The 21,303-nt window shown below is 41.7% G+C and overlaps 3 protein-coding genes across 4 annotated transcripts; 2 read left to right on the top strand and 1 right to left on the bottom strand.

The window, feature by feature from the left end:
• The first annotated feature begins 1,884 nt into the window (after nt 1–1,884).
• Nucleotides 1,885–7,572, top strand: LOC135495560 (origin recognition complex subunit 5-like). The gene is made up of 15 exons (XM_064784348.1): nt 1,885–2,094; nt 2,713–3,282; nt 3,517–3,645; nt 3,902–3,994; nt 4,315–4,518; nt 4,656–4,730; nt 4,880–4,991; nt 5,087–5,217; nt 5,471–5,519; nt 5,801–5,891; nt 6,080–6,138; nt 6,235–6,401; nt 6,663–6,773; nt 6,997–7,109; nt 7,227–7,572. The coding sequence occupies exons 2-15, from the start codon at nt 2,752–2,754 to the stop codon at nt 7,270–7,272; spliced, it is 1,911 nt and encodes a 636-aa protein (XP_064640418.1). The 5' UTR covers nt 1,885–2,094; nt 2,713–2,751; the 3' UTR covers nt 7,273–7,572.
• Nucleotides 7,573–8,002: 430 nt separating this feature from the next.
• Nucleotides 8,003–11,636, bottom strand: LOC135496033 (HAUS augmin-like complex subunit 4). Of its 2 annotated transcripts, XM_064785135.1 has the most exons (10): nt 11,573–11,636; nt 11,210–11,346; nt 10,870–10,998; nt 10,463–10,600; nt 10,106–10,208; nt 9,788–9,811; nt 9,101–9,240; nt 8,858–8,988; nt 8,698–8,766; nt 8,003–8,468 (listed from the first exon to the last, which is right to left on the bottom strand). In XM_064785135.1, exons 1-10 carry the CDS (start codon nt 11,625–11,627, stop codon nt 8,285–8,287), a joined length of 1,110 nt encoding a protein of 369 aa, XP_064641205.1. In that variant the 5' UTR covers nt 11,628–11,636; the 3' UTR covers nt 8,003–8,284. The 2 variants fall into 2 exon arrangements, with proteins under 2 accessions (XP_064641205.1, XP_064641206.1); XM_064785136.1 differs by lacking the exon at nt 9,788–9,811.
• A 3,662-nt stretch (nt 11,637–15,298) lies between these two features.
• LOC135495699 (SUMO-activating enzyme subunit 2-like) lies at nt 15,299–20,821 on the top strand. The gene is made up of 14 exons (XM_064784556.1): nt 15,299–15,442; nt 15,756–15,910; nt 16,090–16,154; nt 16,434–16,534; nt 17,080–17,201; nt 17,413–17,705; nt 17,856–18,007; nt 18,274–18,367; nt 18,584–18,696; nt 18,855–19,010; nt 19,321–19,414; nt 19,644–19,749; nt 20,019–20,158; nt 20,323–20,821. The coding sequence occupies exons 1-14, from the start codon at nt 15,305–15,307 to the stop codon at nt 20,499–20,501; spliced, it is 1,908 nt and encodes a 635-aa protein (XP_064640626.1). The 5' UTR covers nt 15,299–15,304; the 3' UTR covers nt 20,502–20,821.
• Nucleotides 20,822–21,303: the final 482 nt, after the last annotated feature.

The raw sequence follows: 21,303 nt of genomic DNA, 5'->3' as shown, positions 1-21,303 counted from the left end.
CTCACTCTGTGACTGCGTCATCTCTCTCGCCATGTTGACAACTTGGCAGAGCAGCCAGGACTGATTTGGCCTGGCTGTGACTGTCTCATATCTCTCATCATGTTGTCAACACGATGGAGCAGCCAGGTCTGATTCGGCCTGGCTGTGACTTCCTCATCTCTCTCACCATGTTGACAACTTGGCAGAGCAGCCAAGACTAATTTGGCCTGGCTGTGACTGTCTCATCTCTCTCACCATATTAACAACTAGGCAGTGTGGCGAAGACTGATGTGGCCTGGCTATCACCGTCTCATGTCTCTCATCATGTTGTCAACACGGTGGAGCAGCCAGGTCTGATTCGGCCTGGCTGTGACTTCCTCATCTCTCTCACCATGTTGACAACTTGGCAGAGCAGCCAAGACTAATTTGGCCTGGCTGTGACTGTCTCATCTCTCTCACCATATTAACAACTAGGCAGTGCGGCGAAGACTGATGCCGCCTGGCTTGTGACTGCCTCATCTCTCTCACCATGTTGACAACATGGCAGAGCAGCCAAGACTGATTTGGCCTGGCTGTGACTGTCTCATCTCTCTCACCATAATTATTGTCAACACGGTGGAGCAGCCAGAACTGATTCTGCCTGGCTCTGACTGTCTCATCTCTCTCGCCTTATTAACAACTAGGCAGTGCGGCGAAGATTGATGCGGCCTGGCTGTGACTGTCTCATCACTCGCATCATGTTGTCAACACGGTGGAGCAGCCAGGACTGATTCGGCCTGGTTGTGACTTCCTCATCTCTCTCATCATGTTGTCAACACGGTGGAGCAGCCAGGACTGATTCGGCCTGGCTGTGACTTCCTCATCTCTCTCACCATGTTGACAACTTGGCAGAGCAGCCAAGACTTATTTTGCCTGGCTGTGACTGTCTCATCTCTCTCATCATGTTGTCAGCACGATGGAGGAGCCAGGACTGTCAAACAGTTGTGTGAGCTCACTAGAGCTTGCACTTACATAATAGTGTAAAACTAAAATTTATATAATATATATATATATGTATATAAAACCGTCATCGGATGCGCATCCGATATGCCACAAGATCCTTTACCGTCAATTCCCTTACCGTCTTCGGATCCGATATGCCACGAGATCCTTCACCGTCAATTCCCTTACCGTCTTCGGATGCGCATCCGATATGCCACGAGATCCTTTACCGTCAATTTCTTTACCGTCATCGGATGCGCATCTGATATGCCACGAGATCCTTCACCGTCAATTCCCTTACCGTCTTCGGATGCGCATCCGATATGCCACGAGATCCTTCACCGTCAATTCCCTTACCGTCTTCGGATGCGCATCCGATATGCCACGAGATCCTTCACCGTCAATTTCTTTACCGTCATCGGATGCGCATCCGATATGCCACGAGATCCTTCACCGTCAATTCCCTTACCGTCTTCGGATGCGCATCCGATATGCCACGAGATCCTTCGCCGTCAATTCCTATACCGTCATTGGATGCCACGAGATTTTTTGTTACCTCACCGTCAATTCCTATACCGTCATGGATGCCACGAGCTTTGTTCGCGTTGTAAAGGTTTCGGGGATACGACTAATGCATGCGAGCACCGTCGGCGGAACCCCAAACCGCCCTCTCGATCTATCCGTAAGAACAAGCCACTCTCGTGACCGTCACATTTACGGACTCCGGACCTCCAGACTTTAGAGACCGAGCTTTTCTTTACCTTACAATTACTGTATACTCGGCGCCTCACTTATATGTGTTGTTTTTTTCACATACATTGTTCTCGTGGTTTACGGAAAAGTAGGCCTAAAATGTTATAGTGTCTAAAAACAATATTCAGTTAATGGAATTACACTTTTTCCATTACTGCTTGCTTGATATTGCCCTAACAACTTTTTCATGAATCAATTTTGAGCATTATGTTTACAACGTAGTTATTATAGCACGAAATATGAGTCTAAAATGCCAAATACTTGCAACTATTATGTTAATCACTGAAATCTTAGTGTACTAATTGCTCGCTATAAGCTAGGTTATTGCGCCCCTAAACCAACGTACTGACAACGCTACCTCCCCGGAACTCAAACTTTAACGTGAGTTAATTGTAATCTTACTCTCTATATACCAAAGTGATTTACCTAGGAATACAGTTGCACTTCACTGAAAACTAATGATGTGTTGATGAGTTCAATGAATCCTTCGACTCCTTTGGTTTTCCTTTGGTTTTCTTGGCGAAATGACGTCCGACAATGACCCGTTGACGTGTACCTGCAAGTGCAATGAATACGCCATTGCCGTAGTGTGTAAACAGATCTATTTTTGGACGAAACTTAGTCCCTCACAAACTTTGGTCGATTTCGCCAGTGCAGTGATGACACTGCTTCTAGACTGTACCACAGCACTTTAAGCTGTAGCAGCGCTAAGCAACAGTCAAGACAAATGTCGCTGCCGGCCGATACCACTGTGACCATGTCATTTGATGACGATGTACACTGGCTGCTCCGAGATATGTCCTTCTGGTTCTCCAGGGCCTGGAGCCAGCTTGAAAAAGATATGTATAGGCCCTAAGGCCTAAGTTGACTCGAAGGCTGTAACCGCGTTAACAAAGTGTCACTGGCACATGACTCACATTGAACCTTATTAATCAGAAACATCCTTATACACTTGACTGATACCCTCATCTTCATGTACTTTTCTTTTTTTTCTAACAGAATAACGAATTATTCAACCTGAACTTTCCTAATGATAAAATGATTCGCTCGCCACACAAATTAGCCAAGAGAGATTATAAGGCCCTGAATACTGATGGTGATGAAGGGGTCTCACCGACAAAGCAGCCTAGAAAATCTTTAGGGGGACCAGTAGATCGCCACAGTGATGTTCGTAACACTGGTACCCATCAGTCTCCTCGGAAATCGTCTGTAAAATCTCCACTGAAATCACCTAAGTCTGTAAAATCTCCACTGAAATCACCAAATTCTGTAAAATCTCAACTGAAATCGCTGAAGTCATTGAAATCTCCACGGAAGTCGCTGTCTCTGTTTGATGAACTGAACACCAGCAAAAACCACGAAAAATCTTCTAAGGAGTCTAGCAATGGAGATCAGATGCCGCAAACCCCAAAGAAATCTCCTCGGAAGTCCTCTGGGCTGTTTTATGGATCGCCAAGGAAGACGCCCAGGAAAAATTTTCAGATGGTGTGGTTTGGTGAAGAGATGGCTGTCAATGATCCACCTACGGAGTCTTCAAAGAGAAGTTCACTTGGAATGGACGCATCACAGGTGTATAATTCTATTTCTCACACACCCCATTTTTAGAAGTCATTCAAAAGATGCACTTGTTTATCCTCTTTGCCAGATGGGGTCATCCTACACTTTAATATCTAACAGCACTGGTTAAACTATTTTGTGTATTTGCATTTGTGTGTGCTGAGAACATTTCTTTCCCTTTGGATACGAAATGAACGAACTTATTGAAAAAAAGGACTATGACTGTTGTTGTTCTTTTCTACCAAGGTTAAACCAATAATGCCTAAAAGAAAATCAATCAAAATCACGAAACCGAAAGGAGACCGGCAGAAGTTGTATGATGATCTACCTTGCAGAGACAAACAGATCGATTTACTTCTCTCTCTCTTCGGTGAGGTAAGTGACCCAGGATTTACTTAAATTTAATTTATCTTTCACATGAAGTACATTCTCTAAGAATACTTCCAATCTTCTTTCAATAAAGTCTTTCATTGTCAATGGCCCTGATCACATGATTGATATCAACAATTGTAATGAAGAATATGTTAAGCCTTGTTTTGATGGCAGTGGTCCTTGGTGGGGAAGTCCAAAATGAACAAGGAGCATTAACACTTCAGATTCAGATGATGGTCAATGTTTTAACTTTTTCCAGAGGGATGATGAAGTCTGGCCGAGCTTGTTCTTGTATGGTCACACAGCTACGGGCAAGACCCAGGTTGTCACGGCAGTTCTGGAAAACCAACAGGTAGAATTGGAAGTCTGTACCTTTCTCTTTAAGCCTTCAAGTAAAGACCGAGTTGTGTGGAGGCCTTGTCGATGGCTGAGTGATGGGGGATGTGACTCAATTGCGCAATGATCAATAAATGCCCTTTAGTACATACATTTGGTCATGTTTTCTTTATGGTATATAGGTAATGCCAAGGTCCAAACCTGAGGAACCCCTAAGGCAAGTCTAATGGCATTCTGACTTGAAACAGTGACGCCTCTTGCGATACAAAATCAGGCCTTATCGTATTAATATGCAGGTTAGGTTAAATCTAATTCAGTTATCTTGTCCTATTTCAGCTCCCTCATGTCATGGTGAACCTGGTCGAATGTTACACCAATAAACTGATGTACGAACACATTCTCAATTCAATATCAGGAGAGATGCCATCGCCTGAGAACGACTATGCCACCTATGCGCGATGTGATAACATGAATGACTTTGTCATCTGCTTCAAGCGGGCTGTAAAGGAAAAAGTACTGGAGGATGAGACAGTCTACATTGTGAGTAATATTGGAGTTTGTTAACGTATTTCTAACTTATAATTGTAAAAATGTTAGATGCCTATAATTGATACTAATGTTGAGGTATGAATATGATTGCAGTTTTCATCGAGTCATGTAAATTCTTTTTCCTGTAGGTTCTCGATCATGCTGAGAGACTACGAGATATGGATGCCTACATTTTGCCAGCATTTACAAGACTACAAGACTTGGTAAGTATCCTTTTTATCCTTGGCCAGCCAGTGCTGTGCTTTGAAAGCTGGCCCGTGCTCTACCAGTACCTCACTATGGGACAAATTGTCCAGTCAGTTCTACATATAAATCAGCCATTCTCACCATCTTATAAACGTTTTGTTTTCAGACCCAGTGCAAAGTGTGTGTCATCCTCATATCTGAGATCGTCTGGGAGAAGTTCAGATTTGGAACTGGGTGTGTGGAACCTGTTGTGATCCATTTCCCAGATTACACACAAGGTAACTGTAAATTCCAATATGAAATTGCAGAATCTAGTCCACAACTATTTTTCGTTTGGCCAACTCTACAAGATTTGAATTTTTATTTTTCTCAGATGATTTGATGGAAATCATGTTGCTCGATTGCCCTGAAGATCGTGAAGAAGACTTCTATTCATCATATCTCAATCTATTGCTGAGTGTGTTTTATTCGGCCTGTAGGGATCTCAGGGAACTCAGGCATTTGGTGAGTTTACAGCTTTCTAAAAATGATTTGGAAATCATTACACACGTCACCTGAAAGGGTAAAGTCTATTGTACTTTGTGTTAATGCTTTTCATTTGTGTTCAGTCGGCAAGATCATTAGCCAACTACACGTATGGCACCTCACAATCAACATGCCATATATGATGGGTTTATAAGAGGTTGCCCTCGCAGAACCTACAACTGAACAAAACACTTTCATCTCCACTGTTTAAACCACACTTTTTAAATTCCAGGCCTCATTAAATTTTCCGAAGTATATTGAACCCGTCACTACTGGAGAAGGTAAAGCAATTTTACAACAGACTCATTGTAAAACCACTTCACTACAAGTTTTTCTGCGCCATTTGTCTTTCTGATGTAATGCCATGCATCACATGAGTGGTTAAAACGTTGAATTGAAGCTGTCATTGGACGACAGTAATTCACTCTCAAAGTTAAAGTTGGGGTGGGAGTTGAAAATGAGGCGCAACCTCTGATCAGTGCCTGACCAAGTGTGTTGTGTAAGCTTCAAAACTACAACTTCTTACCAATTGTTGATCATAACCCTTCGCTTTGACTTACAGCCAAGGAGAGCGAAAGGAGAAAACTGTGGCGTAACATTGAACCTCATCTCAAGAAGGCATTACATTCTGTCTATCTCAGAGAAGTCTCGAGGTAAATTAGGTTTGAGTGATGTGTGTGTGGTGACAGTCTCAAAGCTTTTGATAAAAATAGAGTCTCGGGATACAGATGGCAGTGACTCAGCAAATACATGTACTTAACCATTCATTCTTCGACAGATTGCGGTGATCATGAAACATACACCATGTTGCAAGATGCTATTAATTTGCTTCCCTTTTCAGTGCCCAGTGGGAAAAAATGCAGCAACAAACCGGAGACAGTGCAACAACTTCCCTACCAGGTAGGTTTATAGCGCAATGTGAGGCATCAGATCTGATCACATCTTTTATTCGGGGAGCTGTTTGGCAAAAGCATTATTTGTTTTTCTTCATTTCAGCACCTACGTCAAGAATGCATGTTGAGCTTCCATATTATTCCAAGTACCTCCTGATAGCAGCCTACCTAGCCTCCTACAACCCAACCAAATCTGACCAAAGATTCTTCACGAAGCGAGCGGAGAAAAAAGTCAGTCGACAGGCACAACTAGTAAAGAAGAATGAGAGGGTAAGACTAAGAAAAACTTGTGACTAGAGGCTTTTCCAAAATATCGGCTAGTGCATCTGTTTTCCTCTCTTATTTAATCTTTACATTCCATCTTAGCGTGCAGTATCCCTCTGGCATATTCTAGATAACGAAATTGCTCAATATTGTTCAAAGAGCATATGGAATGTTCCATTCATGCGCACAATGACTCACACACTTATAATGACAATACATGTAGCCACAACCTGTTGGTACCAATAACCTACCGTTACATACTTTCAGACAAGCAGCCAGCTCCTGGGCCCCAAAGCTTTCCCATTAGATAGACTGATGGCCATTTTCTATTCGATTGTTGAAGGCAAAGTACTTCCCACTGCATATGTTTATTCACAGGTGAGTACGAGTATGAATTAGATTGTAAAACATTCAGTCTCTCCTTCTGTATCAAATCAACTGGCTAACCATTCAAGTCCTATCAATGAGAAGATTTTAAATAAATCATTTCGTAGACCCGGCATTTCAGAGCCAGTAGTATTGGAACAGATCCTACCCAGGCTGATATACAACACATCAATGCTTTATGTTCATTTGTTCATATCTTTTCTCGAATTTTCAGATCGCATCTTTGGTAACGCTGCGTCTGATTGCTCATGTTGGTGGTGACGACCAACTCGACGGACCAAAATACAAGTGTGTTATCTCTTTAGACTTCATCAAGTCAGTTTCAAGGTAATCTTTGCTTTAGTTGTCAGTTTATATGTTATTTGCTTGAGTGAACAGTTGACTTGTTGACAAATTGGCAGTGCTTAATTTCTGTCATTGCAACTATCATTCTTTTTGTTTTAGGACTGTCGGTTTTGAGGTGATGCGTTACCTATATGACTTCATATGAAGATGCTCTACCCTTGGATAAAGTGATGCTACCTGGATCGATGCATTTACGAGTAGGAATATTTGTCTGGAGGACATGATCTCAAGAAAATACGCACAGTAATCCTGGCCTATCAGTGCATGTGTTTCAAGTTGCTTTCTATATTGGAGCAATCTTATTTGCCCAGTTTTTGCAGGATCACTCAGTTAGGACTGACTTCTGTTGTGACTCTTTGTTGCCACTTTTTCACTCTTGGGCAGTGCCCAAGTCCCCAACTAGTTTTGTATACTAAGATAATTGTTACTTTGAATAAAAGTTGCATCGAAGACAACCCCTTGTTTTGTTACTTGTTTTGTCCCATGCAATAGTCAATTGGCTTGTATGTACCAATCTTGGATTGTTGGTGTGATGGGATCACAACCACGATTATCTCCAGTTGAATGCACAACATCACAAGACAAGCTGAATGTCAGCACAACTCGTCTCTGAAAGACCAAGAAAGTGTCAATGGCCATGGCCATGTAGGTAGAGGCAGCATGCTTTACGATTCGGCCTCAAGATCTTGTGTTGAAACAACCTGGCCAGTTTAGCTTGAGCTTGGGACCATATGGTTGTGAAATGAGCAAATTCGTCAACTTCTAGCTCTTCGCAAAAGATTCACATTTGACAGCATTCATTTGATTGGCCACCAGGGCCATGCACATCCATCAAGATGAATTTATAAATAACTGAAGTTTGATTAATTCCAGAAGATTTTTATTGTTTTGGATATCTGTACAACATAAAAAACGGTCTTCCCACCAATATGGAATATTGAAGCACCTATGATCATGTCGGCTATTTTTGAGCAAAATAACCAGACCTGTCCTCTTTTAGCAGTCAACTGTATCTAAGTCAATACTTCGACGGGAATAAAGTTACTGTCACTCTGACCATTGAATAGGATTTTCCACATGCACAAACCAGTGAATCAATAATTGGCCAACTTTCTGCATTATTATTGTGAATTAAAATCTCAAAGTCCAATGGATAATCAGGTCATATTTGAGGCGACTTCTGAGCGTGCCCACCTCTTCTTGTCCAGTTCCTCCTGTAGATAACCATACTCCTTCACCAGGTCATCGAAGCCCATCCCAACAGATTCGTAAGATTGCAAAGCGTGGGATGCTCTCAGTAATTCTTCTTCGTTCTTTTCGATTTCTTTTTTGACGTAATGTCTGAAAATATCAATTAAATGACTGCTTTGACACTTTTTAGAGATACGTAGGGAGAGTTCATATAAAACTAAGGTAGGCATGAAGACTTTCAGTTCAAACATGGACCTATACGGGTTGTGTCTCAGAAGGACACATTACTTTTCCATCGGGCAACAGGCCTTCATACCTCTTTTCTCAGAGAAATAGAGGCTCCTTTATCGTTCTACCCAGAGATAATCAAGCTACTTACCCGATTTTATCAAGTGCTTTAATCGTATCAGCTGTATATGTATCACAGAGCAACTGACTCTCAACGACCCTGAAATATAAGAGGTTGGCAAGAATATAACATCAATTCATTCATTTCAAGGAAGAAAAACCTCTTCACATGAGTTCGGGGACTTTCTCACCTTATCTTTAGAGCCAGAGCATCTGTCTTTGCAGACAGCCAGTTACACATAATAGTGTCGCTTTCCGACTGCGTCTTCAGCTTGTGGCTTTGAAGAATCTCATCCAAGACATTCAGGGACTTGAGTAGTGTCTGCAAAGAAATGAAAAAATGAAGTCACTTATGTATATTATACCCTGAAACCGACTGATAGGTGTACACATATGGCACACAAGAAAGAGGTAACCCTACTTCTTGAACTGACCTGACTGTACTGCCATAACTGCTTCTCTTTTGCCAGCTTAGAATCTTTCAATAGCTTTTGCTCTTGGTGCAGCTTATTCCTCTCAGACTCCAGAAATGATGGCAGTTGTCCAGCCTTGGCTAGGGTGAATTTCGAATCCCCTGAAAAATTTAGGATTTCGTCAAAACAGCTTTCCTGGCTCAAGACGCCTCAATGTCTGTCAGCAATGCCTTAAGCATTTCAAGCGGATTTTGGAGTACTTTTGGCCAACATCTATCTATTGGCAGCCCTGCATACCAACAATTCATATTACCAGGGATACACAAAGCATTGTTGACCACTGCTTAACTATGAATCTTGCTCTGGTCTATTTTGACCTACAGTAGCTGTGAATTGCCCACACAGGTGTGAAGTCTCTCCATCACCAACCATTGATGATTTGGTTCACAAGCGGTGTGATGTTATTGTTATTATTCAAAGTCAAAAGTGCTACCATCAGAACTCTTTTTGATGGTTGATTTCTCAATAAGTGTAGGGTTCTTCAGGTAGAAAAGAAGGTAAGGTCCTCACATGCCTGGGAGGTTTCGGTTAAGGGTTTAACAAAGGAAGACATGGGTGAAAGTGAACTTGGAGGAAACAGTTTTGTTGAGGCAGCTAATCTTTGTTGATGTTAAGTATAACAGTGTAATCAGAATGATGTAAATATACCATGATCATCCTCAAGAAGAAATGCTGAAAAAGACATGAAATTCAAGTCGAGTCCAATTCTACATTTACATCAGTATCATTAAGTTTAATGGAGGGAACTCTGATGTTTTCTTCAGCCAAATTTTCTTTATTCATCAGATATTTTGAAGTTCAAAAACATTTCATTTGTGCTGAAGACTGAAGTGTGCTATGTTTCTAGCTTGGTAACTTCTTACAATTTGCATTAGTATGGACAAAGATGTCTACATCACTTCACGTGCCAAGACATGTAGGATGAAACAGCTTATTGTCAAAGCAGTAATATCTATCAGTACCTACCAATATGGGAAGAAGGTTCATAAAAATGGACAATATTTTCACATTTTTTCTTCAAGCATTCACCAAGGTCAGCAACCAGTTTATTGGCATTCGCTTGGAACTTCTGAAAGATAGATATAAGTTAAGCAATGCATTTAGTGTAAACCATTTCAAGATTTGGAATGGTGTGTATCACTTTGGTGTCCAGTAGGTCCAAATAATTGCTCAATTGGCTGGATCTTCTGCTGCTGTCGGAGTATGTAGTAACAGTATCCATGATCCAGGACCGTTTGCAGTAATTCAAAGCCTGAGGAAGGAAAAGACCAGGAAAGCATGTTACAAGTTAGAAATAGATACGAAATATAATCGTAAACTTACAGATCTATGAGGATTTTTGCCTAAGATGTCCTCCTTGGTGAGACCTAGTAGGGTGTGCTTTCCTGCAGACGATGTGTCACAGTCAAGGTAATCACAAATTTCAGCTGATGTGACACAAGATTTCACAGCATCGTGGTACTGCAAAGAGAAAGGAATAACATGAATAAACTTCACAATCAAGTAGTAAAAGACAGCTGTATAAAGAGATGAAGTAACAATCAGGTTGCAAAAGACAGCGATATCAAGGGACAAAGACACAATCACTTAGAAATGGGCAGCTGTAACAAGGACAATGGCACAATCACGTCGTCATTCCGCAAGCTAGAACATAAGACAAAGTCGCAAGTAAGTAAGAGTAACAGTAGCAGCAAAGGTCTGGGAAACTTCAACTTGGCGTTTTATCCTACCTGTTTTTCTGAATATTCATATGAAGATGAATCCTTCAATTGCCAATCAAATATGAGTTCCTGCAATGTGTGATGAAGGAGACGATACTGCCACCAGTTTCTCTTTTCTTGCTGGAGGTCACCTTCAGCCTGAAATACGTTCGCGATAATGATTAATCAGAATATCTGGAAATATCTTCTATTTTGTCACACTGGTTTGTAGGGACAAGTTGGGCATGAGATATATTAATATCAATGTATTGTAGCAGCATACCTCCATGCCCCTATTTATGGCCATGTGAAATCCCTGCCAAAAGTGACCAAAGGGAAGTATGACAAGGCGAGATATTAAAAAACTTACTTTACAGAGTTCTTCCTCAGTCTCATTTGACACTGCCCTCTCCGTCAGCTGGTTGGAGAGTACCAACAGAAGTTTACCGAATTCTGGGTATGTCTCAATATCTGTGGAGGTGATGCGAATAGGAAGGGTGGAATTTACTGAAAAATAAAACTGTTGTTATGACTTGTGAAATTTAGGTTAAATTGCCACTGCTGGGAGTGTGACACTCACTGTACTGTGCTGCTGACATCTCTGTCATCTCAGGAAAATCTCCAGTTGTGCGAGTTGAGTGGGGGTGTGTCATTTTGAAATCGTTTTTTCACAGACAGAAATTTCAGGAAGTTGAAAGATACTCGTGTTTTTCATCAAATCACAAAATCTTACATTTATCGACTAATTCTTGGGGTGATTTTGAGAAAATTGAGGCAGATTTCGCCATTTTTGTAATTTCGCGCCGGCTACTTCATCCCGCACAGAGTGCCAATTTATTCAGACGTGATAAATTAATAATTTTCTAACTACTTTGATACATAAATTATTGCTGTGAAAAATAGTTAGTTAGATATTAGCATTATAATGTATTTAGGATTTCTACGGAAGCGTATTAGTGCCAACAAAAAAAATTAAAAACTAACTCATACGTACGGCTTATTATCGCATTCGTTTGACTTATTGACTCATACGTACGACTTGTTATCTCATACGTACGACTTATTATCTTATACGTACGACTTTTATCTCATACGTACGACTTATCATCCCATACGTACGACTTGTTATCTCATACGTACGACTTATTATCTCATACGTACGACTTGTTATCTCATACGTACGACTTATTATCTCAGACGTACGACTTATTATCTTATACGTACGACTTATCATCTCATACGTACGACTTATTATCTCATACGTACGACTTGTTATCTCATACGTACGACTTGTTATCTCACACGTACTACTTGTTATCTCATACGTACGACTTGTTATCTCATACGTACCAGTTACTATACGCCATACGGATCTGGTTCTGTCGAATTCTAAAATGGCGGACGCCGTTGGTGACAAGGTGCGCGTCTATTTCTATCTGGGGCTCAATTACAAAGAGATTATAAAAACACTAGCTCATGTCGACGGCATCATACTCAGTCTCCGGACCTTGAACCGGATCCTCTCCAAGTCTGGCTTATGCAGACGCAAGAATAAGGCTGACATACTTGACGTTGCTTTGTTTATAATGAAAGATTTGGAGGCGGCAGGGAAACTTCATGGTTACAAGTTCATGCACTTGAAGTGCATACAAAACGGCCTTGTAATGTAATGTAAAATTTATATAGAGCGCCTTACCACCGTGAAAAAACGTGTTCAAGGCGCTACTCCTCAAAAAGCTCCACGGAATAGCCATGCCTTCAGCTGACGCTTGAAGGAGAAAATATTGGTACTTTGGATTGATTTGATTGCAGAGGGGAGCTGGTTCCAAAGGAAGGGGGCACATGCAGAAAAGGCTCTGTCGCCATACGAGGTCCTGGTGCGTTTTGCTAGCAACCTGACACTAGATGAGGACCTCGTATGACGAACAGTTTTTCGAGAGGTAGATGGAGATAACCAGGGGCCAGTCCGTGGAGCACCTTGAAACAGTGAAGTAGCACCTTGAACTGAACACGTGCCTCAATCGGAAGCCAGTGCAGTTCTTTTAGCACGGGTGTGATATGCTCACGCTTCCGTTTTCTACTGACCAGCCTCGCAGCTCGATTCTGTAACAGTTGGAGAGGAACAAGGGATCTTTTAGGCAATCCGTATAGTAGCCCGTTATTGTAATCAAGTTTTGACGTGACAAGGGCATGAACAAGCCGCTCAGTACAAGGCTGATTAAGATACTTTTTGATCCTACCTATCTTATATAAGCTAAAATTGGCGGCCTTGCAAACATTTTTTATCTGAGCTTGCATGCTCATGCCCTCATCCAGCCAAACACCAAGATCCTTCACATGCTTGACTTAGGGACCCAGACTCCATTTACAGTGATACCTTGAACTGAACCTGTCCTTCTTAGCGATACAATGTTCAGCATATCCGTCTTTGGAGCATTTAAAGCAAGTTTGTTTGCAACAAGCCAATCCCCAACCCCCGATATGCAATCCTCAGTGCGGGAAACAACCACACCACTCTCCAACATCACCACACCTCATGAAATTTATAAGTTGGTTGTCGTCAGCGTACAATTGAAAAGGAATGGTCCAGTTCCGCATGGCATCACCAAGTGGCAAGTTGTAGATGGTGAAGAGAATGGGTCCCAACACAGAGCCCTGAGGCACACCGAAGTGAAGGGAGATCGGCTCAGAGCAACAACCACCAACAGCAACCGACAGTGTCCTGCCATGGAGATAGGATGAAAACCACCTCAACACAGTGTCTTTTAGACCAAGTCTCTGCTGCAACCTGTCAATGAGAATACTGTGGTCGACAGTATCGAATGCGGCAGAGAGATCAAGAAGGACAAGAATTGCCTCATTTCCATTGTCCATGCCTGTAAGAATGTCATCCGTAATCTTCAGTAGAACTGTCTCGGTGCTATGGCACTTACGGTATGCAGACTGATTGGTATCAAACAGACCATTCGACGACATGTGCTCATGCAAACGACAAGCCACCACCTTTTCAACGAGCTTTGATACAAAGGTGAGATTGGAAACTGGCCGATAATTGCTGAGGATGTCTTTATCAAGAGATGGTTTCTTTATCAGAGGCTTCACCTGAGCAAACTTGAGAGTAGGCGGAACGTAGCCACACTCGACACCTCAGTTTGTTTTTCTCCTCTCCGGCCATCACCTGAAACAATAAACGTAGGCCTATACAATCTTGATCAGTAACCCGTACCGCCAACTTCGATATATATATTTTCAAACTCAGAATATTGAATATAAATATAGGCCCTATATATGTTGAATAAAAGACGAGAGTGTGTCGGTTCTTGAGGCTTGAGATTTATAACTACACAGTTGTGTCACTTCATTCCATGATCCTCATCAAGATATGATCGGCCTAGGCCTATAAGAGACATCGTTTGTACAGACTACAGGGGCGGATCCAGCGTAGCTGGACGGGGGGGGGGGGCTCTATTGAGGGCGAAGCCCGAATATGTGAGCACCGCAGGCGCGAACTTTGGCGGGGGGTCTAGGCCTAATGGGGGACCTCCTCCACAAAAAAATTGAAACTGAGATGCTCTCAATCTCGTGCGTTTCCCAGGTATCTGAGAGACAATATTAATATTGGGCGTTCTCTTCATATTGACCTGGCCATCTGGACTGACAATACCTACCAAACTGTACAGATGCTGAGCTAATCAGAGCCGATCGACAGGACAAGCAAAAATCGGTGCGCACGTGGTGAGAATCAAAATGGCGGCTATACGCGTAGCGTAGCGGAGGCCCTCTGGTGGCGAGACTGAAAGTCCACATGTATTCAACTACGTATGAGATAATAACTCATACGTATGAGATAATAACTCATACGTATGAGATAATAAGTCGTACGTATGAGATAATAACTCATACGTATAAGATAATAACTCATACGTATGAGATAATAAGTCGTACGTATGAGATAATAAGTCGTACGTATGAGATAATAAGTCGTACATATTGAGATAATAACTCATACGTATGAGATACTATCTTATACGTATGAGATAATAAGTCGTACGTATGAGATGATAAGTCGTACGTATGAGATATTATCTCATACGTATGAGATAATAACTCATAGATGATAAGTCATACGTATGAGATAATAACTCATACGTATGAGATAATATCTCATACGTATGAGATAATAAGTCGTACGTATGCGATGATAAGTCGTACGTATGAGTTATTATCTCATATGTATGAGATACTAACTCAAACGAATGAGATAGAAAGTCGAACGAATGAGATAGAAAGTCGAACGAATGCGATACTAACTCGAACGAACGACTTAATTAGTCGAACGTATGAGATAGTTTTTAATTTTTTTTTGTTGGCACTAATACGCTTCCGTAGATTTCAACTATTATTTGCACAATTTAAACCAACTGGTGGACGCTGTTTAGTGTGACCCCTCGAACAACATTGAACAATGGCGGCGTGTCTGATTTCGTCCAAAAACCTCTCAGAAAAAGTGACAAATGGCAAGACTCTGGTGGTTGGAGCCGGTGGTATAGGATGCGAATTGATTAAGAATCTTGTTCTAACAGGTTTCAATAACATAGAACTTGTAAGTCTTGGCTTCGTTTCTCCTAAAACACGTTTGTTGCGTGCAAAAATCCATTGCTGGATGCAGAAATGACATCTTGATACCCATTTTCGGACATGACAGGTTGGCCGGAACGAGTTTACAATCCCCGATCACACCCCAAAAAAGGTCATCGGTTGACTAACCAAGCACCACTGTTCAATGGATTTATAGTTGAATGCGATCAAACTACGTCATTTCCGATCGGGGATTCTAAAGTTTAGCCCAAAAATCTATTCCATTTTCTTAAAACAAAGCCGACAAACTAAAGACATTATTTTCTTTCTCTTTTCAGATTGATTTGGACATCATTGATGTCAGCAACCTTAACCGGCAGTTCCTGTTTAGGAAGGAGCATGTAGGAAAGTCTAAGGCCCATGTTGCCAAGGAAAGTGCTCTCAAGTTCAATCCTGGTGCAAATATCATAGCATATCACGACAGCATTATGAAGTAAGTACCTGTTTTATGGTGCAGCCTCTTCTTTTAGACCGTCATCCATGATCCAGGCTTCAAATCTGAAAGTTATCTGGGCAACTCATGCCAGCTCACCTCCTCTAACGCTCAGCTAATCATTGGTAGGTCTTACATGTATGTATTCAAACTGAAACAACTTTTATTTCTCTTTCTAGCCCTGATTATGGAACAGATTTCTTCAAAAATTTCAACTTAGTTTTGAATGCATTGGATAATAGAGGTATGTGTAATAACGTCAACAGACCATTTAGAGCAAGGTTCTGTCTCTTGCAGTAGGTTGCGCATGTGTTAAACATTGAAAAGGCTCATTGCTCCCGAGGCCTGGCTAAATATCAGTCACTTGACGGGGAGACCTGAAGCCTCAACACCCGACTAGTTCCAACCTCTAATCGACTTTGCCTTAACCATTGTTGTGATGAAGAGAAATCATCATTTTGGTCTATAAATGTTTATCACTTTGCCATGCTTAAAAAGTGACATGAAATATTCTGTACTTCAGCTGCTCGAAATCATGTGAATCGCATGTGCCTCGCTGCTGATGTTCCTCTTGTAGAGAGTGGGACAGCTGGCTTTCTGGGGCAAGTCACTCTAATCAAAAAGGTAAATACATGTATTTGTAGACGTATTGTCTTGACATTTAACAGCTTAGGGATAAAACACTGTATCTTGTTCACCTGCTAAGAAGAACCATATTTTAAGTTTCATCAGGAACCACAATTTAACACCTTCAGCGCCGAACAACGTAGATCTACGTAGGAACTGTTACTGTGTCTTCAGATTCTACCGTGCCCTGAAGATGGCGATGGTTATCGGAGTCTCATGAACTGAAGACCATACGATCTTTACAGTTCCTACTGAGCCGTGAAGATGGCAATGGCGATGGTTATCGGAGTCTCCTGAACTGAAGACCAAACGGTCTTTACAGTTTCTACCTTGCCCTGAAGATGGCGATGGCGTAGTTCTTTCATGAAGTCCATGAGACTCCGATAACCTGCTCAAGTCAAAATGGAGGGGGGATTTGGGCCACGTAAATCTACGTGGTTCGGCGCTGAAAGTGTTAAACGGGGCATTAAAGCCTCCATTGCATGTAATTTTTGTCTAGAGACAGAGTTGGAAGTCTATTCTTTATGTTCTTGCTTTTGCAGGGTTTGACTGAGTGTTATGAATGTAAACCAGCACCAACCCAGAAAACTTTTCCAGGCTGCACAATCAGGAATACGCCATCAGAACCAATTCATTGCATAGTATGGGCCAAGCACTTATTCAAGTAAGTACTGTTTCGAGACGGGGTTCTTTGGCCAGAGGATCATGAATTATATATCCATGGTTCTGCCTGAAGGTGGTGGGTACATTTTACATACCCTGAAGAAGTTGAAGGTATGGATACAAACACATTAGTCAATCTTGCTGTCACTGTGAAAACACCCGAAAGAATGTGGCTGTGGAGAATAACTGAATATTTTGGTCTAATTTCACAGTCAGCTCTTTGGCGAAGATGATCCTGATGAAGATGTTTCACCAGACACGGAAGATCCAGAACATACTGCAGATGCCGGTGAAGAGGCGTTACATCATCAAGCTAAAGAAGGATTTGATGGTGGTATCGAAAGGAAGTCCACACGAGCCTGGGCAGTAGAGACAGACTTCAACCCTGAAAAACTATTCCACAAATTCTTCAAGGATGATATCAAATATTTGTTGTCAATGCAAACACTGTGGAAGAAACGACGGCCTCCGGTACCGCTTGATTGGAACTCACTGCCGGATACTGGTAAGGTTTGGTATTGTCACAAACGTTGTGTCAACCTGGATGTATCTATTTCATTGATATTGAGAATGAAAAAGTCATTAATTCAGGAAAATATAAGCAATCAGGTTATACTCTTTTTACATGTACATCAACGTATATTCTTTATTTCAGTTGAAGGAGATACAAACTCGAACAAGGGGAAGATCAAAGACCAGAAGATCTGGAGTATGAGAGAATGCAGGGACATGTTTGGGCAGAGTTTAGGTATTCTGAAGGAGAACTTCAAGAATCAAGGAGAGGACGCCATGTTGGTGTGGGATAAGGTGAGAAATGTGCTCTCGGACTCCCTTTGTGATGATCTGTGGTGCCTGTGCCTTAACCATCATTACAAATTCAATGCCTGCCCTCTTTCTCACCAGGCAGCATCTTTCTGCTAGCCGTCATATCACTTGGACAGAATTCAGCAAGGACTTTTTGACCCAGTTTCGCTGGTTTTTATCGGCAGATGGATCTTTTTTGCAGCAACAGCAATAACAAAAGCTTGTTTGTGGGGCGCGTTATTTACCAGGTCTTCTTTTCTCTTCCATAGGATGATGAAGGTGCCATGGACTTCGTCACAGCCACCGCTAACATTCGTGCTCATATATTTGGAATTCCAGTAAAATCAAGATTTGATATCAAATGTAAGTACTTGTGCTTGTGTGCCCTTGTTAGAGTGTTCGAAGATTCGACATTAAATGTCTGTACCGGTACCTTAGGTTGTTGCTAATAGCTGGGCACTGGGTTAAGGCCTGGCTGTCCTGTTCCAAAGCTTCTAGAACATAGTTATACATATCTGTACATAATCGTACATAAATTGTTCTTCTAGAGTCTCATTGAAGTATCTCCTTTTCTTTCAGCAATGGCAGGCAATATCATTCCAGCAATAGCTACCACCAATGCCATCATAGCTGGTCTTATCGTCACAGAAGCCTTAAAGATCCTAGAGGGAAGAATCAAAGATTGTCGCACTGTGAGTTTGATTTGCACTTTCTAATATCTAGTGGCTCTTCTCAGCATTTGTCAGTCTCAAAGGTGTCCTTAATAGGGAGGTTCTACTGTATCTAACACAATGTGTAATCTCTTCTTAGTATGTCTTGTTGGTCATTCTTGTCTAACTCTTCCCTTCAGATCTACCTCTCCAGAAAGCCCAACCCAAGAGGAAAAATCCTAGTGCCGTGCCAGATCGAGACAGCTAACCCCAAATGCTATGTCTGTGCTCCAAGACCCGAGGCAACAGTCAGGTTAAACACCAAGACAATCACTGTCAGAAGCTTTGAAGAAAAGGTAAATAACTCATATCGGCAGTTCCCATGGCATGTGTATCATTGGTGTTGAGTATGGCTATGATTTGACTGACCCATGAGGGAAGAGTCTCATGCTGAATTCTACTTTAGTCTTCTTGGCTGGATGAGGAATCCAGTTGACTCAAACTGGCTCATTCTGAATTAGTGTGTACCGTATTTCTTCAGAATCATCCTCAGCTGCTGTGGCCTCATAACCAGCCATGGTTTCTGCCTCTGTTTATTGAAACTTGTAATCCAGTGATCTCCTGGTTACTTTGAACCGGATGTGTTAATTCTTCAATTTGTTTCAGATCATGAAGAAGGAGTTTGGTATGGTGGCACCAGATATCGAAATAGGTGATCAGGGCGTGGTCCTTGTGTCTAGTGAGGAGGGCGAAACAGAAGGTTTGTATGTATTGGTAGGGTGAGATTGTGAGTGATGAAGAAAACATAGTAGTGCTCCCAGGGAATGACAGGCTTTGGCTTAGTTGTTGGAAGGGCAGGATATCTGAATTAATATATGTAGCAATGACAGAATGAGCAGAGATGATGAAGATAAAAACTGTCAATTAATGATGTTATTTTCTCTGTGATGACATAAATTGCTAAATATTCTGGTTACTTTCCTTTTCAGAAAACAGCGAAAAACATCTGGCAGACTTCGGAATCAGAAATGGGACAAGATTGAGTTGCGATGATTTTCTACAGGAATATAATCTCATTGTCAATATTCTTCATTCGTAAGTATACATAAATGATAAGAGTGAGAGTTGTCTTTGCTCGATGGAGCACCAATTGGAGTTGCTTTCAAAGTTACTTTTGTCTTTAGCCAAAGGAGAGGTCTTTGTGTCTGACTTCGTTGGGTGTACCCTGTCGTTGGCACCCCATATGAGGAATCCCTCTCTAGTCTCATTCAAAAGGATGTTACAATTGAAGTGAGGGGCTTGATCGAGGTCACAGGGCTGTGTTTGTGTAGAGAGAGTGTCATTATAACATACCATTATTTCAGGGAAGATTTGGAAGATGATAAAGAGTTTGAAGTAGTCGGCGATGTATCCGAGCTGGGCCCAAAAGAGGCAGCGACATCTGCCGAGAATGGAGACAAGCAATCGGGGGCAAATAATGGAACTGCAGCTAATGGAGATGATGGTGAGTATAGAATATGCTCTTTATCACTATTGAGCATATAGCCTCTTGTTGAGATGGATGGAATAGATCCGTTATTTCTTCAAGCTGTTCTGCTATAACTGAAAGCTGATAGCTAGAGCAATCACAGCCTGATATTACTCTAAATGCTCTTACTTTCTTTTCAGATGAAGTTGATGCGGTCATGATCTTGGATAATGATGACGCCAGTTGGGCTGAAGGCGCGGCTGCAAAGTCAAGAAAGCGTAAACCTGAGGACACAGAAGACCCACCAGCCAAGAAAGTCAAGATATCTGGACCTGTCGAAGTTGAAGACGACGAAATTTTGATTCTTGATGATGATTGAGCTTCGAATATCTGACTTTATGATAAAAGTGCTGCATTTCTTGCAAGGATTTGTCATAAATATTGTACTGAGATTGAATTACGTTCGTTCTTCATGTGACATGCGTAAAGAGAAAGGTTATGAGTCTGAGGCAGTTTGTCTCTGACATTGGCATCAATTGGAAAATTTGTGCTGAAAGTGTTAGTATCTACTTGTTGGAATGTAGGGTAATGGAGCAGTAAGCACTAAAGCATTTTATAGATTTTGTTAATCATAACTGGTATGATGTTTAATGATGAATATTGAATTGATACATGTAACAATAAAAATCACATTTGTAATATTGCGTTGGAGTGAGTTCTTCCAGTCAGAAGCTACTTTATGAAATCCAGAGCAGAAAAGTGCAGTTCTTCTGCATGGACTCACCTGGAGGAATGACTCTCCAAGGGTTATACACCATCACAGCTGGTGTGTTTGCACGACAGTGCCACTGGCTTCCAATTGGTTTTATTGGCCCAGTGACTCCTGTTTTTTAACTGAGGGGAGGAGTCTGTCTCAAGCTTCAGTCCACATTGACAGGCGCTTATGTTTTACCTGTTATCACCATGAGGTACCAAGGAGCGTTGGTTTTTGTGATTTGTCTCATTTAGAGTACAAAAAGGAGTGGAGTGTCATTCACATCCAACAAAATGCAGGATGTGACATCCATCTGGGACGTGGTGATGTATAATCATGAATTGTGCCTCGAGACGATATGGAATATTGATGCAATACCCTAACTGTCAAGAGGTGGCTGTGTGTGTCGCAATGGGTGATATGAATA

This window comes from Lineus longissimus, chromosome 11 (assembly GCF_910592395.1).
Source record: "Lineus longissimus chromosome 11, tnLinLong1.2, whole genome shotgun sequence".
Classification (NCBI taxonomy): Eukaryota; Metazoa; Nemertea; class Pilidiophora; order Heteronemertea; family Lineidae; genus Lineus; species Lineus longissimus.
This window is presented reverse-complemented; position numbering and strand designations above follow the sequence as displayed.

Excerpts from the sequence above, each read along its gene's own strand:
- LOC135495560 (XM_064784348.1), top strand. The coding sequence starts at position 2,752 with ATGATTCGCTCGCCACACAAATTAGCCAAGAGAGATTATAAGGCCCTG. Across the intron at positions 3,283-3,516 it reads TTGGAATGGACGCATCACAG|GTTAAACCAATAATGCCTAA; the intron begins GTGTATAATTCT and ends TTTTCTACCAAG. Across the intron at positions 3,995-4,314 it reads CAGTTCTGGAAAACCAACAG|CTCCCTCATGTCATGGTGAA; the intron begins GTAGAATTGGAA and ends GTCCTATTTCAG.
- LOC135496033 (XM_064785135.1), bottom strand. The coding sequence starts at position 11,627 with ATGGCGAAATCTGCCTCAATTTTCTCAAAATCACCCCAAGAATTAGTC. Across the intron at positions 8,989-9,100 it reads AGTTATGGCAGTACAGTCAG|ACACTACTCAAGTCCCTGAA; the intron begins GTCAGTTCAAGA and ends ATTTCTTTGCAG. Across the intron at positions 8,767-8,857 it reads GCTCTGGCTCTAAAGATAAG|GGTCGTTGAGAGTCAGTTGC; the intron begins GTGAGAAAGTCC and ends CTTATATTTCAG.
- LOC135495699 (XM_064784556.1), top strand. The coding sequence starts at position 15,305 with ATGGCGGCGTGTCTGATTTCGTCCAAAAACCTCTCAGAAAAAGTGACA. Across the intron at positions 15,911-16,089 it reads TATCACGACAGCATTATGAA|CCCTGATTATGGAACAGATT; the intron begins GTAAGTACCTGT and ends TTCTCTTTCTAG. Across the intron at positions 16,155-16,433 it reads GAATGCATTGGATAATAGAG|CTGCTCGAAATCATGTGAAT; the intron begins GTATGTGTAATA and ends TCTGTACTTCAG.